Raw genomic sequence first — 23,249 nt, 5'->3', positions numbered from 1 at the left:
CTAGGTGTTGCATGGTAATGTTAGCATGTTGGCATTGCTAGCATGTTAACATTAGCATAGTAGCAATTTTAGCCATTTTTATTTGTGTTAAAATTGGCAGAAAGCTAGTGCTATCATGCTTGGTTTATCATGCTAACGTTAGCATTGCTAATATGCATTTCAACTGTTTTTATGAGTAAAAACCTATATAAACACATAGTGCTTGTCACTACGCAGTACATACTCAGAAAGCAATCGATGCCGCGCATGCACGAGGACTATGTCACTTCCTCCTTTAGCAAATTTTTATGACAGCGCTTCTGACACTTCACGTGCTCTTTTTATTTTTGAATTGTATGAACATAAATATTCAATAACCATACTTCATATATGTAATATACTGGGATTTTATGAGTGACTCTTAAAATAGTTTTAAAAGTTTGTTAAGATGCGGATGTTTCTATCGTCTTAAGAGATCCACCAAGATTTATGCAATGTACGTAGCGCAGATGTAAATGTCACATCCGGGTTACATATAAACACATAAATAAATAAAATAAAACACATAAAATGCAGTGATTTTTCAACGTAAACAACCATAAGCAAAGTGCAATGATACGTATATTGCTTTCTGCCGTAAAATAGATCGTAGATTACACATGCGTAACATGTGACTGCCGCAAAATAGGCCAACCGGATGTGGACGCGTTCTACACATGCGTTGAACCCACTTGAACCGATTGCATTCCGGGTACGTATTGCGTAGTGACAGCGCTATCATGTCCAGTGTTAGCGGTAGCATGCGGATATTAGCATAGTAACTTTTTTGGATGTTTCTGTAAATATTAACACACACAGACACTTAGCCCTACCATGCTGGGTGTTGCACGCTAATGTTAGCGTGTTAGCATTGTTAGCATGAGCATAGTAGCATTTTAGCCATTTTCATAAGCAGAGACTTATCTAAACACCTATTGCTATCATGCTAGGTATCATTTATACTGCCGTTTTTAACATTTGGGCATTTCAGCGCGGCTTCGCCTCTTCTGCTTGGACACTCGCTCCTTTCTTGCTTATTTCTTTTTCTCCCCGTGGTCCATTCATTCACACACGTCACACATTCACACACAATGTTTTCAGACATCGCGATCCTGTGGTGACTTCTATCAACCTGCACTTCCTCTCCGCCCCACTAGGTGAAGGAGTTTATCAATGCGGAGCTGCTGGCCCAGCTGTACTCTGCAGGTGACCAGAACGCGCTGATGGATGAGTCCCAAGAGCAGGCTCAGAGGAGGGATGAGGTGCTGAGGACCCACCAAGCCCTGAAAGAGGCTCTGGCCATCATTGGGGACATCTCAACCTCCACCATCACTGTACCCATGCCTCCACCTGTTGACAGCTCTTGGGTTGGTGGATCAGGTGGTGGTCGCAGGTAACGTACACGCCGTGCCACAAGAACCAGTACGAAAGCGTCTTGTTTTCAATGCATCCTAAACCATCAATCATCTGAAGGTCTCCACCTCCGAGCCCCACTGCCCCGAGGAGGATGTCTGCAGGCCAGCGCCCAGCGCCTCGTGGGGCCCCACCACCACCGAACCGTCCAGGACCGCTGGGGCCCTTCAATAACAGCGCCGAGAGCCCTCAGGCTCCAAGCCGCCCAAACAGGGCCCCTCCGAGTATCCCCAGGTGAGTACAAGAATCCATGCTCATGAAGACGACGAAAACAACTTTATGTATCCCAGAGGACACAAACATAGACAGAAGTACAGCCAGAAACGGTGTGGTTACACGTGGCCTGCGGTTGATGTGCTGCCGGATTCTCTGAAACGCCTTTTCGAGACGGAGAAATGAACATTCAGTTCACGTGCACAACTCTGGTGGACATTCCAGTGGCATTGTACCGTGTGATAAAACGGAACATTTCGGAGGAGCCTTTTATTGGAGCCAGCCTAAGGCACACCTGTGCAATAATCATGCCGTCCGCTCAGCTTCTTGATATGCCACACCTGTGAGGTGTGGGAGAAATGCTCACGAGACGGATTTGGGGGCGGTATTTAAGAGAAATAGGCCTTTTCTCGTTTACGGCAGTGTAGAATGCCACGCGTCATCACAACGTCTTTGAATGCAATGGAACCAATATTTTTGTGGGGGAAAAATGTGCCCTCTGAAGTCGGAAGAACTTGGGAATTTGTACCGCCGCCGTTCATGACGTCCCCAATCAATTTTAAGCGTCAGAGGATTAACTCCGTGCATACGTTTGACTTTTTCTTTGGCTTTTTTGAGTCTTTTTGGTCAACACTGGCTCAAAAAGTCCTAAATACGTGCAGCAACGAAAACGAAAACCAGGACTTTTTCATCAATTTCTCAAACCCCCCCCCCCCAACAAAACAACAAAAAAAAACAAAAACGACGACCAGGGCAGGGCAGGAAAAGAGGACATGTCCTGGGAAAACAGGACCTTTGGTTGCCTGATGTAAGAGGATGACTCACTGTCAAAGCTAGCGCTTCCGGAGCCAAACAAACCTTTGCATCTCAGCCCACAACTATGGTGCGTTCAAGGACCGCAGGAACAAAGTGAGAAATCTTGGTACACGTGTACCGCATATTTCACCTCATGAGACTTATGTTGGGTGAGATTTCGAATAATTTTCGCAGGAAATCCTTCCGAGTTGCAAATGCGCGTGCACTGCATTTTAAACCGTATTTGTGAACCCCGTGAAAATGACTAATTTCTTTCTGTCGTCTCTTCTTCTATTTAAAATTGAACCACCGTCTTACGTCACCCCACGCAAGTCGACGACCCCCGCCATCTCCAACAAGACAAGTCCCGCCATAAGACACCCAAAGAGGGCGCTCGTCTTCTTCTTCTTCTTCTTCTTCTTCTTCTTCCTGCCATCCGCATCCTCCTCCCTACTCCCCTAGCCACGGCTCTGCTGTCCTCTTCTCTCCTTAGTGCAGATGTTCAAGTTGTGTCCCCCTTGACCCTCGACCTCCTGCCAGGTGACACGTCCATATATCTATGTACAGTATTGTACTTGTCTTGTGGTGTATGTTTATGTGCGCTTGTTGCTCGCCTGTGGTCCAGGTATGCTTTAGCAGAACCACATTCTAGTATCGGTCACGAGTACCTCTTTCTCGCCTCGCCAAGTCAGCCACCACCACAACTTGCTGCTTCAACATGAAAACATGCGCGGCAATTTGTGCCGCCCGACTCATTCCAGAATGCAGCATGGCACACGCGCTGCTTTTATTGCATGGGATGTGAGTGTGTACGTCGAATGCGTGTGCGGATGTGTTTTGCGTGTATGGGGAGGGGGGGGAGTGAGTCATTTGCCTATATGTAGGCTTTCATTCATTTAGTATTAATTTATTGCATCACCAACCCTCCCCCGCCCATAAGTGTTAATTATAAGCCTATTGTTCTCTTAGGAACACAACTTGTATCTTAGTATATGTGCGTGAGTGTGTGTGCGTGTGTGTAAACGTGCGTTTGTGTGCGAGTAATACACCCAGTGTGTGTACGAGCGTGTGAGAGCACATATGCATACAGTATGTGGTCCGTCTGCACGTTTGTTGCTGTTTGAGTTGTATTTATTTTCATGTTCGATGCCGTCAATGATGACTCATAAGCCCCGCGGGGGGTGAATTGACTTGGATTTTTGTGAGATGTTTGTGTGTCGTAGTAGCAGCCATACACACATAGCAAGGCTGAGGAGCACCATCGGTATTCTCTATATGAAAACAACCTCAATAATACATTTAACCTTGTCATAGGTGTCCACCTGTGCTGTATCAATGGTCAAGTTGTGACCCTTGAAGCCTTAAGCTCAGATGCAGATGCTGACTGCTGGCGTGGCTGGAACGCTGATATCACCCCGGGATGAAGAAAGAGCGTTATTTGACCTGTTTCCTTTGAGCCTTTATCTCAGGTTTGAAACATGCAACTCTTTTACTTTATTCAACCCCCCAACCCCCCCCAAGGCTTTCTTTTACACACACACACACGCTCATCAAGCCAGTCAGTCAGCATTTGCGTTAGATCTTAAGCAGCTTTTGTCAATGTTTAAGTGCTTCTCTGTCCGTTTGTTAACGTGTATATGAGCCTAAAATGTGTTCGGATGTATATAGGTATCAATAAGGAAATACTGTACCTGTGGACTATTAAGACCTCACAATGGATCCTAGCGCTTTAATGATTCTCTGTGTCTATTCATGAAACACTAATTTAGACTGCCTAACCGGCATGAATTATAATTCTATATTGCCAAAGCTGAATATGAAGAGAGAATTTGCAATGGTAAAAAAAAGAACATGACTGAAACGGTTCCAGTTGAGGTGAGATGGAAGTGTTTCGCAGAGTGCATAATGGGAAATTGCATCTATTGTTATTTTCTGTGTCTCTGTATTGCTCCTCAATAAAAATGTCTTACTTCTTCAAGAGAGTCTTGGTTCGTTCTTCATCAAGTCAAACTTAGTTGTATGCTCATGTGCGGCAAAACTCAAATATAAACATATACAAAATTGTGTCATGTAATTGTGCCGTCGGTGAGTGTGGGTTTGTGGGTGGGCTGGAGCCTATCCCAGCTGACCATGTGCGCGAAGCGGGGTACACCCTGGACTGGTCACTCACATGTACTCGTGTGGAACGTATTATATACCGGCAACCATTCACACTCACATTCTCACCTATGGACAATTTAAACCCAACATACACGTTTACATTTCTGAGGTCAGAGGTCACTGATGTTGCACCTGAGACAGGGCCTGCTGGCTTACCGTGAGCTTTAGGTCAGGTTTCTGGGCAAGTTCTTCCACACCAAACCTATCCAAGCATACCTTTATGAATATGGACCTTGCTTTGTACACTGTAACAAAACAGTAGGAAGCATAGAATTGTCCAAAAGGTTTTGGTATCATGAATTAAGAAACACGGTCTTGGTTGATTAATTAATTACTTAAAAAGAAGGTCTGGATACTTTTATTATATATATATATATATATATATATATATATCATATTATATCATATATCATATATTATATCATATATATTCACCGTTCACTACACGCCATCTAGTGGCACTAATAGCTAATTGCACCATTTTCACAACATTGAACAATTATCACGTCATTGTTATTTTACGTCACTGCGTATATCAAACAAACGGTAACGATGACGCTAAAATAGTTCTGAATTTCCCTATTTTGGATAGAACTTCCATATGCTTACTTTTATGTGTGTTCAACATTTACCCTGACGAGCCCGTCAACTTGTCATTATAACTCGGTGTAGCCCGGAGTTCCGCCCGTCGGACGACGCCAAACAGCAAAACGAGTAAACCCAACAATACCAGTACAGTTTTGAAGTGCGCAATAATCTCAGCTGGGTTGTGATTGGCCAGACAAACGGTGACGTTCACTGGTAGTTGGTGGAAGCAGGTTGTTTGGATGACTAGCAGCAGCTAACGTTACTACTCGTCAAATATCCGATGTTGGCTAAGTTTAGCGTTAACAGCGGCTCAGTGTGTGCTGTGTGAACCGAACAGCAGGGAGGACATATAGGCAGAAGACCTTGACGCATTGTACAAGCACGGCGAGAATGTCTTTCCCGGCCGGAGAGGGATGAAAATGATGATATGGCGAATTGCGTCACTGTGGCTGTCTGTTTTTCTAGTGTTTGGGTAAGTTTTTTTTTGTTCCTTGGTGTTGTTATTTAATTATTATTCATGAAATAAAGTAAACTATTTTCTTTAAGAAAAGTGGGCCAAGCCTAAAGTACGGCTATTTTAGCTAGTGCTAGTTAGCTAGCTCTATGTTGTGATGTGGCACCTGGTTGATTGACTGTACTTGTTAGCATGGTTCGCTTGTGTCGCTAACCGGCAATATTAATTGTCACACTCAAATCAGCCTTATAATAATTGACGGTATTAAATTTTACGTGTATGTATTTAAAAAAAAAAACTAGCTGAAGCACGTAACGGAAAATTGCTCTGCCCAGCGTAAGATCCATTAATGGCTGTAGTGACCCAGTTGTCCTCACTGAGCCAATGTTCGCCAGTGTAGCAAGGATTTGGTTCATCTGCTCTTGACGGGATTAAAATGCTTTCACGTCAATGGCTGGAAAGATGGATGCCTCTGCTGCTAAATCTGATTGAAGAGAGTAAAACAGCAGAGGGGAGATTATGCTGAATGACGTTGGATAAACAAACGACTGACTGACTTCTGCCCTTCTGACGGAGAAAGAAGGAAGGAGACAAATGTGTAATTCTTTACTGTTTCCTTTCCTGCCACTCAATCGAAGCTTGGTTTTCTATGACGGAGTATTAAGGCCACATTTGGAAAAAAACAAAATCTGAGATTTTTAAAATAAAGTCGTAAATTTATGAGAATAAAAGTTGTAAATTTGGGAGAATAAAGTCGTACATTGACGAGGGAAAAAAAGATGGAAATTTACATGAAGAAAGTCATAAATTTACGTGAAAAAGTTGTACATGTCCACGAAAAAAGACGTAATATTACCTTAACCCAAGGCCAAAGGTCACAGAAGTCCCCCCCCCCCCATAGATGTCTCAGGCAATGCCTGTTATCATAAAGTATTAAAATAATCTGAGATTTTGAGACTTTTATTGTCAATTCACGAGAAAAAAGTCGTAAATTTACAAGAGGAAAAAAAGTTGTATGTTTACAAGAAAAAAAGGCGTACATTTACGAGGAAAAAAGATGTAAATTTACAAGAATAAAGTTGTACATTTACAAGAAAAAAGTTGTAAATTTGGGAGAATAAAGGTGTACATTTATGAGTGGAAAAAAAGATGCAAATTTACAAGAATAAAGTAATACATTTACAAGAAAAAAGTTGTAAATTTCCAAGAAAAGCCCAAGGCCAAAGGTTACATCAGTACCCCCCGTTCATAGCTGTCTCAGGCAATGCCTGTTATGAAGTATTAAAATAATCTGAGATTTCAAGACTTAATTGTCGTAAATTTATGAGAAAAAGTCATAAATTTACAAGAAAAATAGCCGTAAATTTGTGAGAATTAAGTTGTACATTTATGAGGAAAAAAAGATGGACATTTACAAGAATGAAGTCATAAGTTCAGGGGAAAAAGTCGCAAATGTCCAAGAAAAAAGTCATAATATTACCGTTGCCAAAGGTCACATAAACCCCTTTTCATAGTTGTCTCTGGTATTGCCTGTTATGATGAAATATTAAAATAATCTGAGATTTCGAGACTTAATTGTCGTAAATTTACGTGAAAAAGTCCTAAGTTTACAAGGAAAAAAAAGACGTAAATTTGGGAGAATAAAGTTGTACATTTACGAGGAAAAAAAGATAGACATTTACAAGAATAAAGTTGTGAATTTCAGAGGAAAAAAAACTGTAAATTTGGGAGAATAAACTCGTACAGTTACGAGGAAAAAAAGGTCGACATTTACGAGGAAAAAAAGGTTGACATTTACAAGAATAAAGTTGTAAATTTACTAGAAAAAGTCGTAAATTAACGAGAAAAAGTCGCAAATTTCCAAGAAAAAAAGTCGTAATAGTACCTTAGCCCAAGGCCAAAGGTCACGTTTTCATAGCTGTCTCAGGCATTGCCTGTTAGGAAGTATTAAAATAATCGGAAATTTCGAGACTTTATTGTATCGTTCCGCGGAATCCAGCGCCCAAAAAAAGCACCCCACGGGTTGCTGACTGTCAGTAGTGCATTTTTTTTATTGAATGCGACTGCTGAACAACACTAAACACTGAATAACACAAAGAAAGTTGCGAGTGCCGGCAAAATGATAAAGACAATGAAAAACACTATTGAATTCTGGAAAGGACTCATCGTAATGTACAAAGATGGCCTACTCCTCCTTTTCCGCAAAGGTATTTCGTTTTTTCATTTCTAATTACAGTCGTTCCTTGTCACTTTGCCGCATCACTGTAGCTCCATTTTTCAAAAATCTATTAATAAATCATGCTGTTTCATGCTTGAATATGGCGTATTCTTAGTCAAAAAATATGCACATTGAAGCAAATTTGACCTATTCTTTGCCTAAATTAAGCATTTCCCAGCATAAAAATGGCTAAATGAACTAAACCACATCTCTAAGGCATCAGAAGACACATTTAAAGACTTTTTGAATGATATGTAGTATTCCACACTGGCCACGAGGTGTCAGTCATGTTACTATAATGTTCGCTGAGACACACAAGCACCGCAACAGGCTTTTCTTGCAGGTTTGAATTCTCTCACAATGGGGGGGATAGTAGGAATGTTAAATACCATATTTAGAAGGTCGTAAACAGGATTTCTGTGCTCTTACTATGACAATGTTGGATTTATAAATAAGTCGTCCTACTTTGCGGAAATGCACTTATCACGGTCGGGTCTGGAACCAGTTAAGCACGATAAATGAGGGATTACTCTATGTAGAACTATAATTATTATTTTGGGTGACTGGAACCTATTAATTGGCTTTACATTATTTCCTGCTGTGAAGAATAGTATGTTTTGGTTTTCATCGGACCGTTTGGAACAAAGTAATAACAAAAACCGAGGTGCCACTCTACAGTATATACTTTTAGTGCCATTTTTACTATTGTTAAATATGTGCCTTGGCTCAAGAACACTGTTGTAAAGTCTCGCCCGAAGAGTGGAAGCTGTAATAGCCGCATATGTGGTGCTTCTTCCATTTTCACCCCACCAAGTGTCCTAATACTTTTGTCCTTCTGACGTTGACCTGGCCTACATTCAGCAGCACTGCAGTCGCCGTCACTTTTAGTGCGAAGCAAAACCTTTGTAGACAGAGCCTGTTATGTTTTCAAGGCAAAAAGGGTGCTCATTTAGACTTGATGGTGAACTGAAGCTCTGCGCTCTTGTTACTGCATGCACATTTTATACCTTTTTAACATAAATACGATGAGGAAAAAACACACAATGAGCTCAAAATGGGTTATTTTGTGGCGTTGTGTTTTTTTTAAAGACTGATTTTTTGCTAATCAGAGGTGGTGTTCCAAGGACACGCTGATCGAGGACACGTCCACTTGATCTTTGTACTTGGAGAGGAGGGGGAGGGCATTTGTCAATCTATTATTGGCTTCATATCAGGCAGCTTACGCCGCCATCTTGAGTGATGTCATCCATGGAAATGTCCACATGCATACGCATTAAATCATTAGATGCACTAAGCGCTGAATATCCATCAGTTCGGGTATTTTTTTCTCTTCCTGTACCCAGTTAAATATTTATTAACAAACCCAGGCCTTGACAGCACTTGAAGCCGCTTAGCTGATTCAATTGTGGCTGCTGACTTTCAGTTAGAAAACAAACGGTCGATTGTTTTGGGACAAGTCCGGGCTCTTGCATTAGTTGGCTTGGACAAATAAACCCCCGTACTTGTAGTTAATGAAGTATTTGACCCGGAAGCGTGCATACAATGCAGATAATGCGCTGGATTGTGTTGCTGCAATGAGAATATTCTCCTGAATGTGCATTGCCTTTTTTTCCGCAGGCATATTAAGTATTGTCTCATCTACATTTTTCAAAATAGACGTGACTTAATTGTAAAAATGTACTATCAAAAATGTGTTTCTTATATTGTACCAGCCTCCTTTTTTTATTTTTAAACATTCCCTTGCCCTGCCTAGCTCTGCATATAAAGCAGATAAGATAAATGAACCACGTGGTGGTTACAGACCACCTGGACTTTCTCAATGTGTCACACACACAAAATGTTTACTGTCCTTGATTTATGCCTCCACCCATTCTATTTAAACCTTTTCCCAGATCTTTAAACAAAGTCAAAGACTATTAGAAAGCAGCCTGTAAGCAGGCCAGTGTTTCTCTGCAATCAATCTGCGGCGGTGGGTTGGTGGGGGCAGTGGATGACATTATCGTGTCATTTGCATAATTGGCCACGACGCGTGTGTCTGTCATTTTTATGGACAGAAAGTGAGCAAAAAAAAACATCAAAAGCAAAACAAATATGTTAAGAAATACTTTCTTCTGTCACCCGGACCCGCTGCTCGTTGAGAAGAACGATACATGCTTTCATGTTAGAGTCTCCAAAAGTGTCCAGAAAAGTTGCTGGTTTGTTGCTTTTTTGATAGAGATAGTCGGGAGGGGCCTGAATAGGCACGAAATATAGCGGCAAAGTCGCTAAGTCGGCAACACTGATCCATCCTGCTACCGTAGGTCTTCTTATTCTCTGGCAGACCAAGGGTCTTACTTACAAAGCTTGCGTACGCACAAAATGGGGCCGAAAAGTTGTGTACGCCGTTTTCCACGGCAAGTATTTCACCTATAAATACACAAGTTGACGTGAGAATGTGCGCTCCGCTACGCCACCTTTTGTAGCTGCTGTACGCACCTTTTGGAGACGTGGCAAAAAGGCGACGCACATTTTAAGTGGGGTGGTGAAATCATGTTAGAAATAAACAAAACATCACGGTTATTGACTTAAAACATTTGTGGAAAGTGTTGTTATTCGGCATGACACTGATGGATATCATTTGTCATGTATCATAAACACCATTACGCACCAGCGTATAATATCCCGACTAAAAGATACACGAAAAACACAAGGCAGCGCTTGAATACTTTATCATTTTGTTTTATAATCATGATAATAGTATGTGTTTGATTAATATTAATTATAACAAGCATCAGGTTGTCAATGAAATAATTCTAGCTAATGTGTCCTCAGTGCTCTGTTTCTCGCTTTTCTTTGGAAAATTTATCAAAAAATAAGAGTTTTTCATTGCATATGTCAAGTATGTCATCAATAGCAACATTTATTTACCATGCACGGCCTTTATTTGTGTCAATAGTGTAAGGGCCGTGCGCGTAAATGTAGTCTTTCCTTTTTTACAAATGATGGCCTTTTCTTTTGTTCTGCTTTGAAATAACACACATGAGTTCCTCATAAAACAACTATAATATACCTAATATGTTGATGGTGTTAATGTCATCATTACGTTAAATATCTTTAAACTTTCTGTCTGTAATTACGCCAGTTAATTTTCGACATAACTTCATCCCCGTTTTTAGGCTTTGCGTCTTTTTAAATTCAACAGATTTTGCTAAGTTTATATTAATCTAAAATGTGGTATCAATTAGGAAAAATGTATGAAATATGTGCCTTGATATACAACCACTTTTTTTTTTTAAGTTCTGTCACGGTGCGGCCCGTCACAGTGGCGCTGTTCACAGTGGACGCTACTTGCTGCCACTCGCTCATCTTCCTCTTGTTCATAATGCTACTGGTCTGTCTCCCAAATTTTATGGCGAATTGAAGGCGTGGAGAGAGCGTGCTGTGGGGTGGAGTTGGCTGAATGTGTGCGGACGCCACTTTTTTTTTTAGGTCTGAATATTTTTGTCCGTATGCACATTTTGGGCTTCTGGTGTACGCAGACTTTTGTCAGATTTCCACGCACGTTTTATGAGTGAGGCCCCAAGTGCGTATGAGGTATGTGAAGAAGCAGAGTAACAATGCCATCTACGGTACATACTGCAATCAGTCAGACAATCCCATTTTCATGTGTTTATGAGCAAGGGAGAACACGTAACGCCAAATCTAGGTAGCCCGCAACGAATACATTTGGACCGCCACAAGTAAATGAATGTATGGTAAACACCGAAGTCGTTTGGCACAGCGATAATTGCTTGTTTGTCTGGCAGGTACCCGAGCTGCTATGTCGGTTGCACAAAACCAGACCAGGAGGCCCAAAGCTCTGTACCTTCACAGGACATTAGTTTTGAGGAAGAGACAGGAGAACATACACCTCATCTGGACAAGGTAGGCCTGTCACTACCTAAGAAGCTAACATCTCATCATAACATAAAACACTGCATAGTTGTTATGTGTCATGCATACTGTCACGAGACACTCCGTTCACGAGACGAGACGGTAGATGAGACTGGGTCGAACAGAACACGACGAGATGAGATTTTAACATTAGTTTTAAGAAAAGTACAATGAAAAACATTAAAAATATATGACAATATATTGCAATCTGCTAATTTAATTTCTACTACTTAATCTCTACTACTTCTGCACTCCGTGTGTATGCTAGCGGCCCCGCCTCCACCCACAGAGTCAAAGAGACTGTATGACTGACAAAAGAGCTCACTCCGTTCAAACGTGCCAAGGTGCTGAAAGCAACGCAGCGTGAACTTCTCTTCGTGCCTGTTTTGGAGGAGAGAGACGAGGAAAACAGACACGCATGCACATGGCAGTATATTGAGGCCGGCAACATTTTGGGTTCATTCATTTTCATGTATTGTATGATGAATTAATTTATTATTGTCCCAGGCCTAGTGCCCACGAGACATTTATTTTTTGTGATCTTGCAAGATTAAAACATGACAATATTTTTCATTCAGAAAAAAAATGATTTAATCACACAATCAGTGAAAATGAACTCAATCATTTTGCCAGCCTCAATACATTGCCATCTGCATCCATGTCTGTTTTCCTCATTTCTCGCCTCCAAACAGGCAGGAAGAGGGTTCACTCTGTGTGTTGTTTTCGGCACCGTGGCGCGTTTGTTCCATAGAACAACAGCATGAACGGACGGAGCCCTTTTGTCAGTCATGCAGTCACTTTGTCTAAGTTGGTGGAGGCGGGGCTGCTAGCATACACACAGAGTGCAGAAAAGTGTAACGTAGTCAGAATTAAATTAGTAGATTGTCATATATTTTAAATGTTTTTTCATTGTGCTTTTCTTAAAAGTAATGTTAAAATCTTGTCTCGTCTCATTGCCGTAGACCCAGTCTAGTGTCACATCTCATCTCGCGAACTGAGTGTCTCGTGACACCCCAAGTATATACAATACACTTAAAAGCAACAACATTAGGAATAATTGTACTGTATACTGCTTCTATCAAGATCCAGTGCAAAAAAGTCTTGCTTTACAAAGATCAGTGTTGATGGCACTGTTAGACTGGTATGTATTGAATTGTTGCATTTCCTTAGTAGCTTTCACTTCTGTGTTGATAGAATGTTTTTTGTCACATAGTCAATCAAACAACAGCAGAAGACACGTCCGTCTTGTTCATAGTAGCAGCGCATATTCATTAAATTTGCTTTTCTCTATGTACACACTTTTCCACATACAGAGTTGTCATCTTTATCTCTCATGTGACTGTCACTTCTTGTGTACAGTTCCTCTCCAGGCTTGAGCAGCAGTGCTTGTGGACATAAAAGAGAATTGATTTTGGGCACATTTTAGACCGCTTAATATATTTACATGGTAGATAAGTGAAAATATTTAATTGTAAATGCAGAATTCTTGCATCTTGAGGTAGATTGTACAGATGTACGGAATGAAGTGTATGTTTTAATTCCTTGTGTTTCTGTCATAAGAGAACTTCTTATTTCTCTGTCAATAACGAGTGTGATGTCCCCAGGAGGATGGAAGTTTGGCTTTGCTCCTCCCCCCTTCCTTGTCCACAAAGGAGCAGTCGCAAGGGGACGACCAAAAAGAGGACCAGACTACACAGGCAGCGGACAAAAAGGAGATGCTTTCAGAGGTGAATTAGTTCCATGAAAATGTGATTTATGCTCACCTGCTAGAGAACATTGTACAGTTGGGTAAATGTACCATACGTAAATCATATTGTGCTTGTTCCATATTAGACATGTGCATGACTACCAGGAGGTGCAACGATAGACAATTCAGTGTTCAGTTTGATTCGATACTTTAGTGCAGTGGTGTCCAAACTTTCCACAGAGGGCTGCGTTCTGAAAAATCCAAGGATACGGGGGCAACTTCTACATTTTTTTTTTTTAACCAACCCATGTAGATATACAGTAGTGTGAAAGTGTTTGTTTGGGCCACCCCAGGACAGCAACTGCAATCGAGCGTTTGTGATAACTTGCAATGAGTCTCTTACAGCGCTGTGGAGGAATTTTGGCCCACTCATCTTTGCAGAATTGTTGTCATTCAGCCACATTGGAGGGTTTTCCAGCATGAAAAGCCTTTTTAATTAAGGTCATGCCACAGCATCTCAATAGGATTCAGGTCAGGACTTTGATTCGGCCACTCCAAAGTCTTCATTTTGTTTTTCTTCAGCCATTTAGAGGTGGACTTGCTGGTGTGTTTTGGATCATTGACCTGCTGCAGAACCCAAGTTGGTTTCAGCTTGAGGTCACGAAGAGATGGCCAGACATTCTCCTTCAGGATTTTTTGGTAGACAGCAGAATTCATGGTTCCATTTATCATAGCAAGTCTTCCAGGTCCTGGAGCAGCAAAACAGACCTGTTTTTCGATATAAAAAATACATATTCATGAGTTTTTAATTTGTATTTCATTCAAATGCCCAACATTTGTTTCAGCTCAAAAGTGCAGTTAAAGAAATTTTATCTGGTGCAGTCATACCTGCCTCATTTTCAGCTGTGCATACTCAGAAGTTAGAACCATATAAAACAAAAACAGCATCATAAAATAAATAAAAGTTCAATTAAATTCAATATGACAATAACGATAATTACACATAATCCATCAATAGTTCTGTCAATACATTTTCAGTCCAACTTCGTAGCGTTCATTATTTCCACAGTGCATGTGGTCAACCAGTTTGCTGTTGAACATCATTATAATATATGAATACGATACGAATATGCTATGAAAACTATTATTGAAATGACAATACAGCCAAAGTCAAGGCAATTCATCATAAAATAATAGCAATAATAACAAGTAAGTGTAGAGAAAAACATTTTTGTTATGTAGTTCATAGCGCGCATGGCCCAATTCTCTCTCTCTCTTTTTTTTTTTTATAGAGGTTTTTACATATGTGCCATAAACGCATGTTACCGCTGAGTTATTTTATCCGGAATTTGGATAATCAAGATGAAAAATGCAGTTTTGCATGTGGTTTGCGTTACAGTATTGTTTGATTCCTAGTGGTATCGATTCAGATTTAGTCCAGTTGAGGTCCAGCATTTTCCTGCTGTTGCTACAGTCAGAGCAATACAAGTGGGCTGACCAGATAAGTAGAACACTTCTTGTGTAAATATTGTAAAGCAGACATTCTCATGGCAAGGACTGCAAGTTAAGTTGTAAATCTATGTGGGATCATCACTGCTAAAGATGCCCCCTACATAGCACGACTGCTTCTCAAACCTTTTGTAGTTTCATGTTCTTCGTAAGATTCGTTATTTTTGAGTTTGGCTGGATAGTGTCCTCCTCCTGTCTTTCAGGCTTTTAATTTGGAGCCCACTGTAGATGCAGTGTCAGAGGTCAACAATGGAATTTCACACCCAGAGACTGAAGCTGAGCCAAGCTCAAACCCTGATGTATCCCCTGTTCAAGACCCCGAATCAGTCATCCTCATTACATCTACTGATGCGGTCTCTGTATCCACACCTGAGGAAAATGACAGCCCCACCCTCCTTAACTCTGAAGACAACATTACAGTCAGGTAAGCATTCTTATTTTTGGTATCTACTAGGTAATGTTTTCTTTTTTATATGTGCAGTGGCTATGCTTGTCATTTTAGTGTTTCAGATGATTCGTCTGATGAAGTGGATCACGAGGTCCTTGACTCTGTCTTGCCTCCTAATGCGTGTGAAGAAGAATCAAACCCCTATGATCATGAAAGGTGAGTAGGGTAGCATGCTCTTAACTCTATGATTTGTTAACAATGTGTTTTTGTTGTTACAGCCTTCCTCCAGTAGTCGTGGAAAACATGTCAAATGCTCACACGGCTGGTACCAAAACTCACACAGACCCTTCTGCGGGTTCCCAGGCAGGTCAGCATCTGGATGGGAACATGTCACACTCTCTGAAAGAGCAAGTAAGTAACATGGCTTCTGTACAATCTGCCCTCCCTCTACACTACCAGAGGAGGCATCCTAGCGCTGTTTTCTCCGTGTAGGCCCAGAGTGCTGTTGTCACCATGGACACAGATCCCAGTGTAACCAGCAAAGACCAAGAGGAAATTCCAACATTCGATGAGTGGAAGCGAGAAGTGATGGAGAAAGAAAAAAGTATGTTTTTCCACAAATGGTCCAGCTTTTGCTGACATATACCTGATGTGGTATTTTTGAACTTTTTCCCCCCTCCATAGCTCAGTCTACACACACTTCTACTAACGGGGGTTCCAATGTAGTGAAGAAGGTACAAAAAAACTTCAATAACTATGCTTCCGTGGAGTGTGGGGCGAAGATCCTAGGGGCTAACCCAGAAGCTAAGGTACATGTGTGATGCTACAACTTTGAGAACACACTGTGTCCAAACAAGCTGTTACTAACAAATACTGCAGTGACTTGTGGCCAAGTGAGGCAGTGTCTCGTGTTGAAAATAAAAAAGAATAATGATAACATAAAATAAATATGAATATTTGTCCATTGAACTGTATTACAAATGTATTTTGTATGGGTGTCACGAGACACCCAACTCACGAGACGATGTAAGCGATTGGGAACGAGACGAGACGATGTAAGAGATTGGGGACGAGACTTGATTTTAACTTTAATTTTAAGAAAAGTACTATGAAAAAATATGACTGGACAAACAAACCTTTTTATTTAACCACCTCACAAAACAATGCAGGTGTGTTTTGAAATATTTATTGTCCCACAAATTGAAGCTAAACGATATTATTGTCAATGTATTATGAGACCAAATAATTACGGTAATGTTATGATAATATATAATAATAATATTAATATCATAATAATGCAGTATTTCCTATAAATACATCATCGTTCACTCTGTAAAGTTGTGCAATTGCCATTTGTGACATGTATTTACTCACAGACAAATCGTACTGTCTGTCAAACATTTGCAGCATTTCTTGAAATGGTGGCTTTTCATTTATATTAAAAAGCAGCATTTCTTTTGCAATGCCTTTCTGTGAACGCTCACAATTTTGCGCCGTTCTGTTTGTATTTACCTTGCCAACCAAATATCTCAGTTTGTGTTGACTGTCTGCGCGAAGGCTCTGCATCTCTGTGTAGTTGGGTAAACTGGGTCGGGTGGTATGAGGAGGGCAAGTTCATTCTGTTGCCTTTTATGTTGCTACCACTTTCAAAATAATTTGGCATACTGGCTCGTTCGCGTTGATGGGCTCACCTTGCTCATTATTAATATTCCCACATGGGGGCTGTGGCATTTGGCAGGCATATTTTCCCATCCTGACTGTTACCGTGCATTGCTCCTCACGAAGCAGCACTTTTTTGCTGCGTGTATGCTAGCGGCCCCGCCTCTCCCTACAGAAACAAAGCGGCTGTATTAATGACAAGAGGTCTTACTCTGTTGGCCATTGTTCGATGAAGCGTCTAGGTGCTGAACCAATGCACAGTGAGTGAACTCTCTTCCTGCCTGTTTAGAAACGAGACGAGGAAAACAGACAAATAAAATGGAGGCCGGCAAAATTAAGGAGTTAATTTTCATTTATCGTGTGATTTATTGATTTATTATCACAATTTTTGTTTTTCTGAACGAGAAATCTGGTCAAGTTTCAATCTTGAGAGATCTCATGACACCCCTAGTATTTTCTGAATTATTCCAATTGTTTTTAACATTTTTAAAAGTTTGGTTTGGTTTAGTTTATTTGAACATGAAGGTTACAATGGAATACATCTCGTGAATCATTCTTTGACAGTTCCACATGTCCAAAAGGAGTAGGAAGAAGCAAAGCTTATTTAATCCTACCCCCCATCCATTCTACATCTAGTACAGTACATGTAGTTCACTTCCTGGATTCCATGTCATGTTTTCAGTGATAGTCAGGATAACACATAATAGATAACGGTGAGATAGCCCTCCCCCCAAAAAAAGAAAGAACATTAATAATAATAATAATAATAATGACCTTTTTTTTTTTTTTTTTTTTTTTTTTAAGCCCAACAAAGAAAATTATAAAAATAAATAAATAAATAAATAAATAAATAAAAATAAATAAATAAAAAATAAAATTTAATTAAATAAATAAAAAATAAAATAAAATAAAATAAAATAGAAAAAAAATAAAATAAAATAAAATAAAATAAAATAACAAACCTGACAGAACAATCAGGACTCTTCTGCCTTGTATTTAGCAAACATCAACTGCTTGTATTGTTTTTTGAATTTGCTCATCTCTGTACATTGTTTGAGTTCTTTACTCAATCCGTTCCATAATTTAATTCCACACACGGAAATGCTGTGGGTTTTCAGCGTTGTTCTCGCATATAAATGTTTTAGGTTTAATTTTCCTCTAAGATCATATTTCTCCTCTCTAATTGAGAAATACTTGATTAGATTAAGTAAAAATAGTTGAATTTGCACATTTCCTGGTCAGATACATGGCAGAAACCTAAGATGAGGCTGCCACGAGTGTCTCGGGTTAGTCTGCAAGCCCTGCCCACCATCTGAGTACACACTGAGTTGGAGCATGGCGCCTGCCAGTTTCTGCCTGTCAGCGAGTCGGCAATAAAATGAGTTTGCAAAAATATTGATTATACACCACGACTGTGTGCAGCCCGGGTAATGTCTTTAATGTAAGTGTGACCTCATTATTCTTGCTAATCGAACAATGAAATACATAGAAATGTCATACTGGAGGCACTTGCAGTACTTGCGTCATCCTAAAGGGGTGGGGACGTGCGTGAGCTGGAAAGTGCTTGTCACTGCGATCATGCCATAGAGAGGGAAATGCAGCAGTTTTTTTTTTTGACAGCTACCAGCTGGGGAGCAAATCAAATGCAAAATATTCTTATGTTCTACTTTCTTTTCTTTTCTTGGGAGAATGAACAGAATAAGATTTTCATTGCATGGTGTAACTGCTGTTTTACTATGCACATGACAATAAAACTCTCTTGAATCTCTTGAATCTTGAATCTTGAGTGAATGAATGAATGAATTTGACTGCTAAGATGGAGGATTATATACCCAAACTCAACAGGAGGTTATCAGACTTTTACAGCACAGTATATACGTATTAATGAGCAACCTGTATTAACATATAAAAAAAACTCCAGAGGAGTCAGTGCCTCACCAGCCATGAACCTCACGGAACGTCACTGTATTATTGATATGTGTTTGTCCCATCCAGAGCACTTCAGCCATATTGAAGGAGAATATGGACTTGTACATGCTAAATCCCTGCAGTCATAAAATCTGGTATGTGCTTTTGCGTGCCTATGAATGCTGTCAGTCATCATTCATGCTTTGCATGAGGCTTTGTCTTTTTACAACTACTCACTGATTTTACTGTTGTGTTGTTTGTCCTTTTCAGGTTCATCATTGAGCTCTGTGAGCCCGTTCAGGTGAAGCAGTTGGATATTGCAAATTTTGAACTCTTTTCTTCCACGCCCAAAGACTTTCTTGTCTCCATCAGTGACCGGTGAGCCACAACATACTATTTCAACTGAAGAAACGTAATCCTCCCTTGACATACAGTGTATGTTCCTCGTTTACCTCGTTTATGTTCACAGAACATGTTACACATGATGTTACACAGAAACATGATGTTTCACAGAAAGATTTTTGAAAGTTTTAATTAAATAAATGCTGTTTTTCCAAACAGTGCACATAATATGACTGGTTAAATACATAGTAGCCTAGCAGAAAAGTCATTCATCACTGTCCTCGTCCTCCATCTGGGAACTAAAACCACTAAAGTTGTTCTGTTCACGTGTCTGAACCGAACAGCCCCACAATTCCTTCAGCACGCAGGTCTCTGCCCTCCTTTTATTGTTGCACCGCTTGTGTCTCACCCATCATTATAGTAACATTACTGACACCTAGTGACATATCATACTACATATCATCTGAATTTATCTTCTTAATGCCTTGTATTGGTTTTTAGGTTATTTTGCCATTTTTATACTTGAAAATGCTTAATTTAGGCAAAAATACATACAATTTGCTTCAGTGTTCATTTTATTTCATTAATCGGCCATATTCAACCACGAAACAGCATGATTTAGTCATTTATTCGTTTTTGAGAAACCGTAAGAGAGTGAAGCCGCGAAATTCGTACCAAGACGTGGCGAGGGATGACCGTATACATCTGTTAGTCTCATTTGCTCACAAAAACCATGACCACGTTCTTGGCCGTTGTGTGGAAATCTACTCCTACAGATACCCAACCAACAAATGGCTCAAGTTGGGAACCTTTCATGCCCGGGATGAACGCACCGTCCAGAGCTTTCCGTTGGATGAGCATCTTTATGCTAAATATGTCAAAGTAAGCCTAGTATTTGTGTTTTTTGCTTTTTCACCATAGTACTGCTTCAGCTGTTTATGTACTGAATAGTAAGATCTCTGACTTATGCAGCTATAAAATATTTTCTTGTGTTGTTTTTCTTTTGGTGTTCAGTATAAGTCATGACTGCAATACAAATATGTAACTTTTATTACTACATTGTTGAAAACCAGCATTCTCTCCTTGAAATTGTTATTAGTGCATCTTATAATGTTTTCCTCTTTTTCCCCCCTCTTTCTTGCTTCAGATGTTCACCAAATACATAAAGGTTAGCATGTGTTTCTTGTAGAATTGATTGAATTGTCTGGGAATTGAGTGAATACAATAGAGCATGTGGGCTGATAAGTTTCAAATCTTAACTTCCTGCTAAACTCTCAAGTACTATTTGTGTTCCCCATATATGCTACTTACCATTTTAAATCAAATAATAAAGCACTAACCCACTACTAAAATGTTTCTCTCTGCTGTAGTCACTTTAAATCCCTGGCCCTTAGTCTTTGTGGTTCTGAGACAAAGACAGTAACAGCTGAATTATTTTCCATTGCAGGTTGAACTGCTTTCTCACTTTGGATCGGAACATTTCTGTCCTCTCAGTCTCATTAGGTACGTAAAAGTCAGGCTTCAGCACATGCACAAATTACAGGCGGCAACATCACTTTGACTTTAATGAGAAGTGCAGAGGTCAATATTTTTGGTCACATAAAAAAGATTAGGATTGTTGTTGTAAACCAGGGGTGTCCTAAGTTTTTCCAGCGAGGGCCACATAGTGAAGAAGGAAAGGATGTAAGGGCCACTTCGATATTTTGGAAAGCAACACATGTAGATATGCTACGAAGTTATATATATTTCATGTCAGCTTTGTGATAGACGTGAAAAAGCCTATCATTTGTATGAACTTGACTTTTTGCTCTTTTTTTTCCCCACTTTTGCTGCTGCTGTTTTTTTATTTTTTCAAATAGTTCAACTTTCCTCCTGTACATTTTCTCCTTGTAATGTTATAACTTTATTGCTATCATATGTTGACTTTATTCCTATATTCTAACTTTTCCCACAACTTAATTGTCCAAAAATTACAACTTCATTTTGTTTTGTTTATCACAATATTATGACCTGAAAGAAATAATGTATTTTTTCTTGAATGTTTCAACTCTATGCCACAAAAATGACATTATTTTTCCTCATAATATTACGAATTTATTCTCGTAAAATTGCGACTTTTTGTCTTGTGAGAATACAACTTTTTTTCTCCCCATATTTTGTTTTTTTCTCTCATAAAATTACAGCTGTTTTTTTTTTTATTATTTCTGCTGGGTTTTTTCAACTCTTTCAACTTTCTTCTTGTAAATTTTCTTTTCATAGTTATGACTTTATTCCAATAATATTTGACTGCATAACTTTTTCCTCAACCTCATTTTTCAAAAATTACAACTTTTTTTCATTGTTTTCTTAGTTTTTCATAATATTACAACTTTTAACAAATGTTGTTCTTTAATATTTTTAATACCTTTTTACTACTAAAATGATATTATTTTTCCCTCACATTACAGGATCATGTCGTAAAATTAAGACGTTTTCTTGGTAGATTACAGCTTTTTTCTCTTAAGATTTTGACTTTATTGTCAAATTCCTCCAAATTTTTTTGTGCTGTTTGGTGATATATTTTCACAATGTGCCGAGGCCAATCCAAAAACAACCGTGGGCCACAAGTGGCCACCGCGCTGCACTTTGGACACCCTTGTTGTAGACAGATATAGTTGATGGTAACTGCAGAGAAAAATGTACTAAGATGGTTATCATCATGCTTGTATGGATTTCCCATACGCACGCATCAAGTGGCGGTGTCACCAGACCGACCGTTGCCAGGCTGATTTTGAAATAATGGCTTTTGTAGACCAATAATTTGCCTCGAAACGAAACAGACATGCATTGAATGGCATTGCCTTTTTTTTTTTTTTTTTTTTTGCAGAGTGTTTGGAACCAGCATGGTGGAAGAGTATGAAGAAATAGCTGAGCCCTCTGAAAGACCAGACGATCAGGATGATGACTTGGGTATATATTCATGTTTTTATTCATGTGGATTTCTGCTCGTTTGGTGCAATGAAACTACTGTATGCGACAAAACACCAATCTCCTCAGGTATTTGTATTGGTATTATGTAGAGTTGTGAATGATAAACCGTTTCACCATTTAGAGATACGGTTGCACCGGTAGAAGGATTGATCAGAATCGGCCACAAATCCTTAGATTAATCGATTGTAGAGACATGCGCCGAGTAGACTAGCAACCGGTTGACAGTCCGTCTCTTAAACAATGCGAGAGCGTGGCCTTCCGGCGAAAGGATTGTCGCGCATTCACTGTAGCTTACCCTCACTGAAGACGAGAATAAATGTAAATAGTAGCAATGTGTACATCACAGCAATCTAATCGATCATTTATTATATGTTATCTAATAATAAGACAGGAAGAACATCAAATTAAAAGCACTCGATGAATACAGAGCCACCATCCACCAGTACAAGCCTGGAGTTTGTTTTGCAGAGAGAAGATTATACGTCGCTGTTTGCTAGCATGAATAAACTTGAGGTTGTTAACAAATCCAACAAATATTCACATTAGCATTCAAGGAGGCCATCATATCTTACCTTTATGCATTCCCACATCGTATCAGCATTTGGGACCAAATATGAGCGGAACGAAAAAGAGGAACAATCCAGTATAGTCGTCTGTCTGCGCACCGTGGGAGAAAGTTAGATGGTGCGTTCAAGGACTGTCGAACTAAGTGGGACAGGTTGCCGCTCACAACAAACAACATAATGGAAAACGGATTTTTTAACTGTATATTATTTTTTTGTAATAAAATAATGCGCCATATTTCCAAAATTCATATCTATTTACGTGAAATTTGTTGTAGTTATTTCCCCCCAAAAATTCAGTGTTTTTCTTTTTAATTATTGCACCTGAAAGTTTGGGTGGCTGGGGACCCAGGCCTTACAGCATGCTTGGGGATATGATGTGCTCTTTTGCACATTTGAACATACTGTAAGAATGCTACTTTTATAGAATTGCCTTCTTTATTTTATAATGT

General features: G+C 39.7%; 2 protein-coding genes across 4 annotated transcripts in view; both read left to right on the top strand.

Annotated features, from left to right (window-relative positions):
• The window catches only part of dnm3b (dynamin 3b), a 42,952-nt gene extending 38,535 nt beyond the window's left edge, over positions 1-4,417 (top strand). Inside the window, exons 19-21 of the mRNA XM_054760897.1 lie at positions 1,176-1,411; positions 1,492-1,665; positions 2,773-4,417. Of these exons, the coding sequence (XP_054616872.1) occupies positions 1,176-1,411; positions 1,492-1,665; positions 2,773-2,815 (453 nt within the window). The 3' untranslated portion in view covers positions 2,816-4,417. The remainder of the gene's footprint in view (positions 1-1,175; positions 1,412-1,491; positions 1,666-2,772) is intronic.
• Positions 4,418-5,360: 943 nt separating this feature from the next.
• Positions 5,361-23,249, top strand: part of LOC129176718 (SUN domain-containing ossification factor-like) — a 28,442-nt gene continuing 10,553 nt past the window's right edge. The window contains exons 1-14 of one of the 3 annotated variants that reach the window (XR_008569493.1): positions 5,361-5,659; positions 11,645-11,762; positions 13,376-13,498; positions 15,171-15,391; positions 15,470-15,571; positions 15,634-15,766; positions 15,848-15,959; positions 16,040-16,164; positions 19,010-19,077; positions 19,193-19,300; positions 20,041-20,146; positions 20,412-20,432; positions 20,712-20,767; positions 22,131-22,213. Coding sequence is in view for 2 of the 3 variants with exons in the window: in XM_054767032.1 (XP_054623007.1) it covers positions 5,601-5,659; positions 11,645-11,762; positions 13,376-13,498; positions 15,171-15,391; positions 15,470-15,571; positions 15,634-15,766; positions 15,848-15,959; positions 16,040-16,164; positions 19,010-19,077; positions 19,193-19,300; positions 20,041-20,146; positions 20,412-20,432; positions 20,712-20,767; positions 22,131-22,213 (1,435 nt within the window). In the remaining variant the exon portion in view is untranslated. The remainder of the gene's footprint in view (positions 5,660-11,644; positions 11,763-13,375; positions 13,499-15,170; positions 15,392-15,469; positions 15,572-15,633; positions 15,767-15,847; positions 15,960-16,039; positions 16,165-19,009; positions 19,078-19,192; positions 19,301-20,040; positions 20,147-20,411; positions 20,433-20,711; positions 20,768-22,130; positions 22,214-23,249) is intronic. The other 2 variants (XM_054767032.1, XM_054767034.1) reach the window with 2 other exon arrangements.

Source organism: Dunckerocampus dactyliophorus, chromosome 2 (genome assembly GCF_027744805.1).
Source record: "Dunckerocampus dactyliophorus isolate RoL2022-P2 chromosome 2, RoL_Ddac_1.1, whole genome shotgun sequence".
In the NCBI taxonomy this organism is placed as follows: Eukaryota; Metazoa; Chordata; class Actinopteri; order Syngnathiformes; family Syngnathidae; genus Dunckerocampus; species Dunckerocampus dactyliophorus.
Note: the sequence above shows the minus strand (reverse complement) of the source record. Positions and strands in the feature narration are given on the sequence as shown.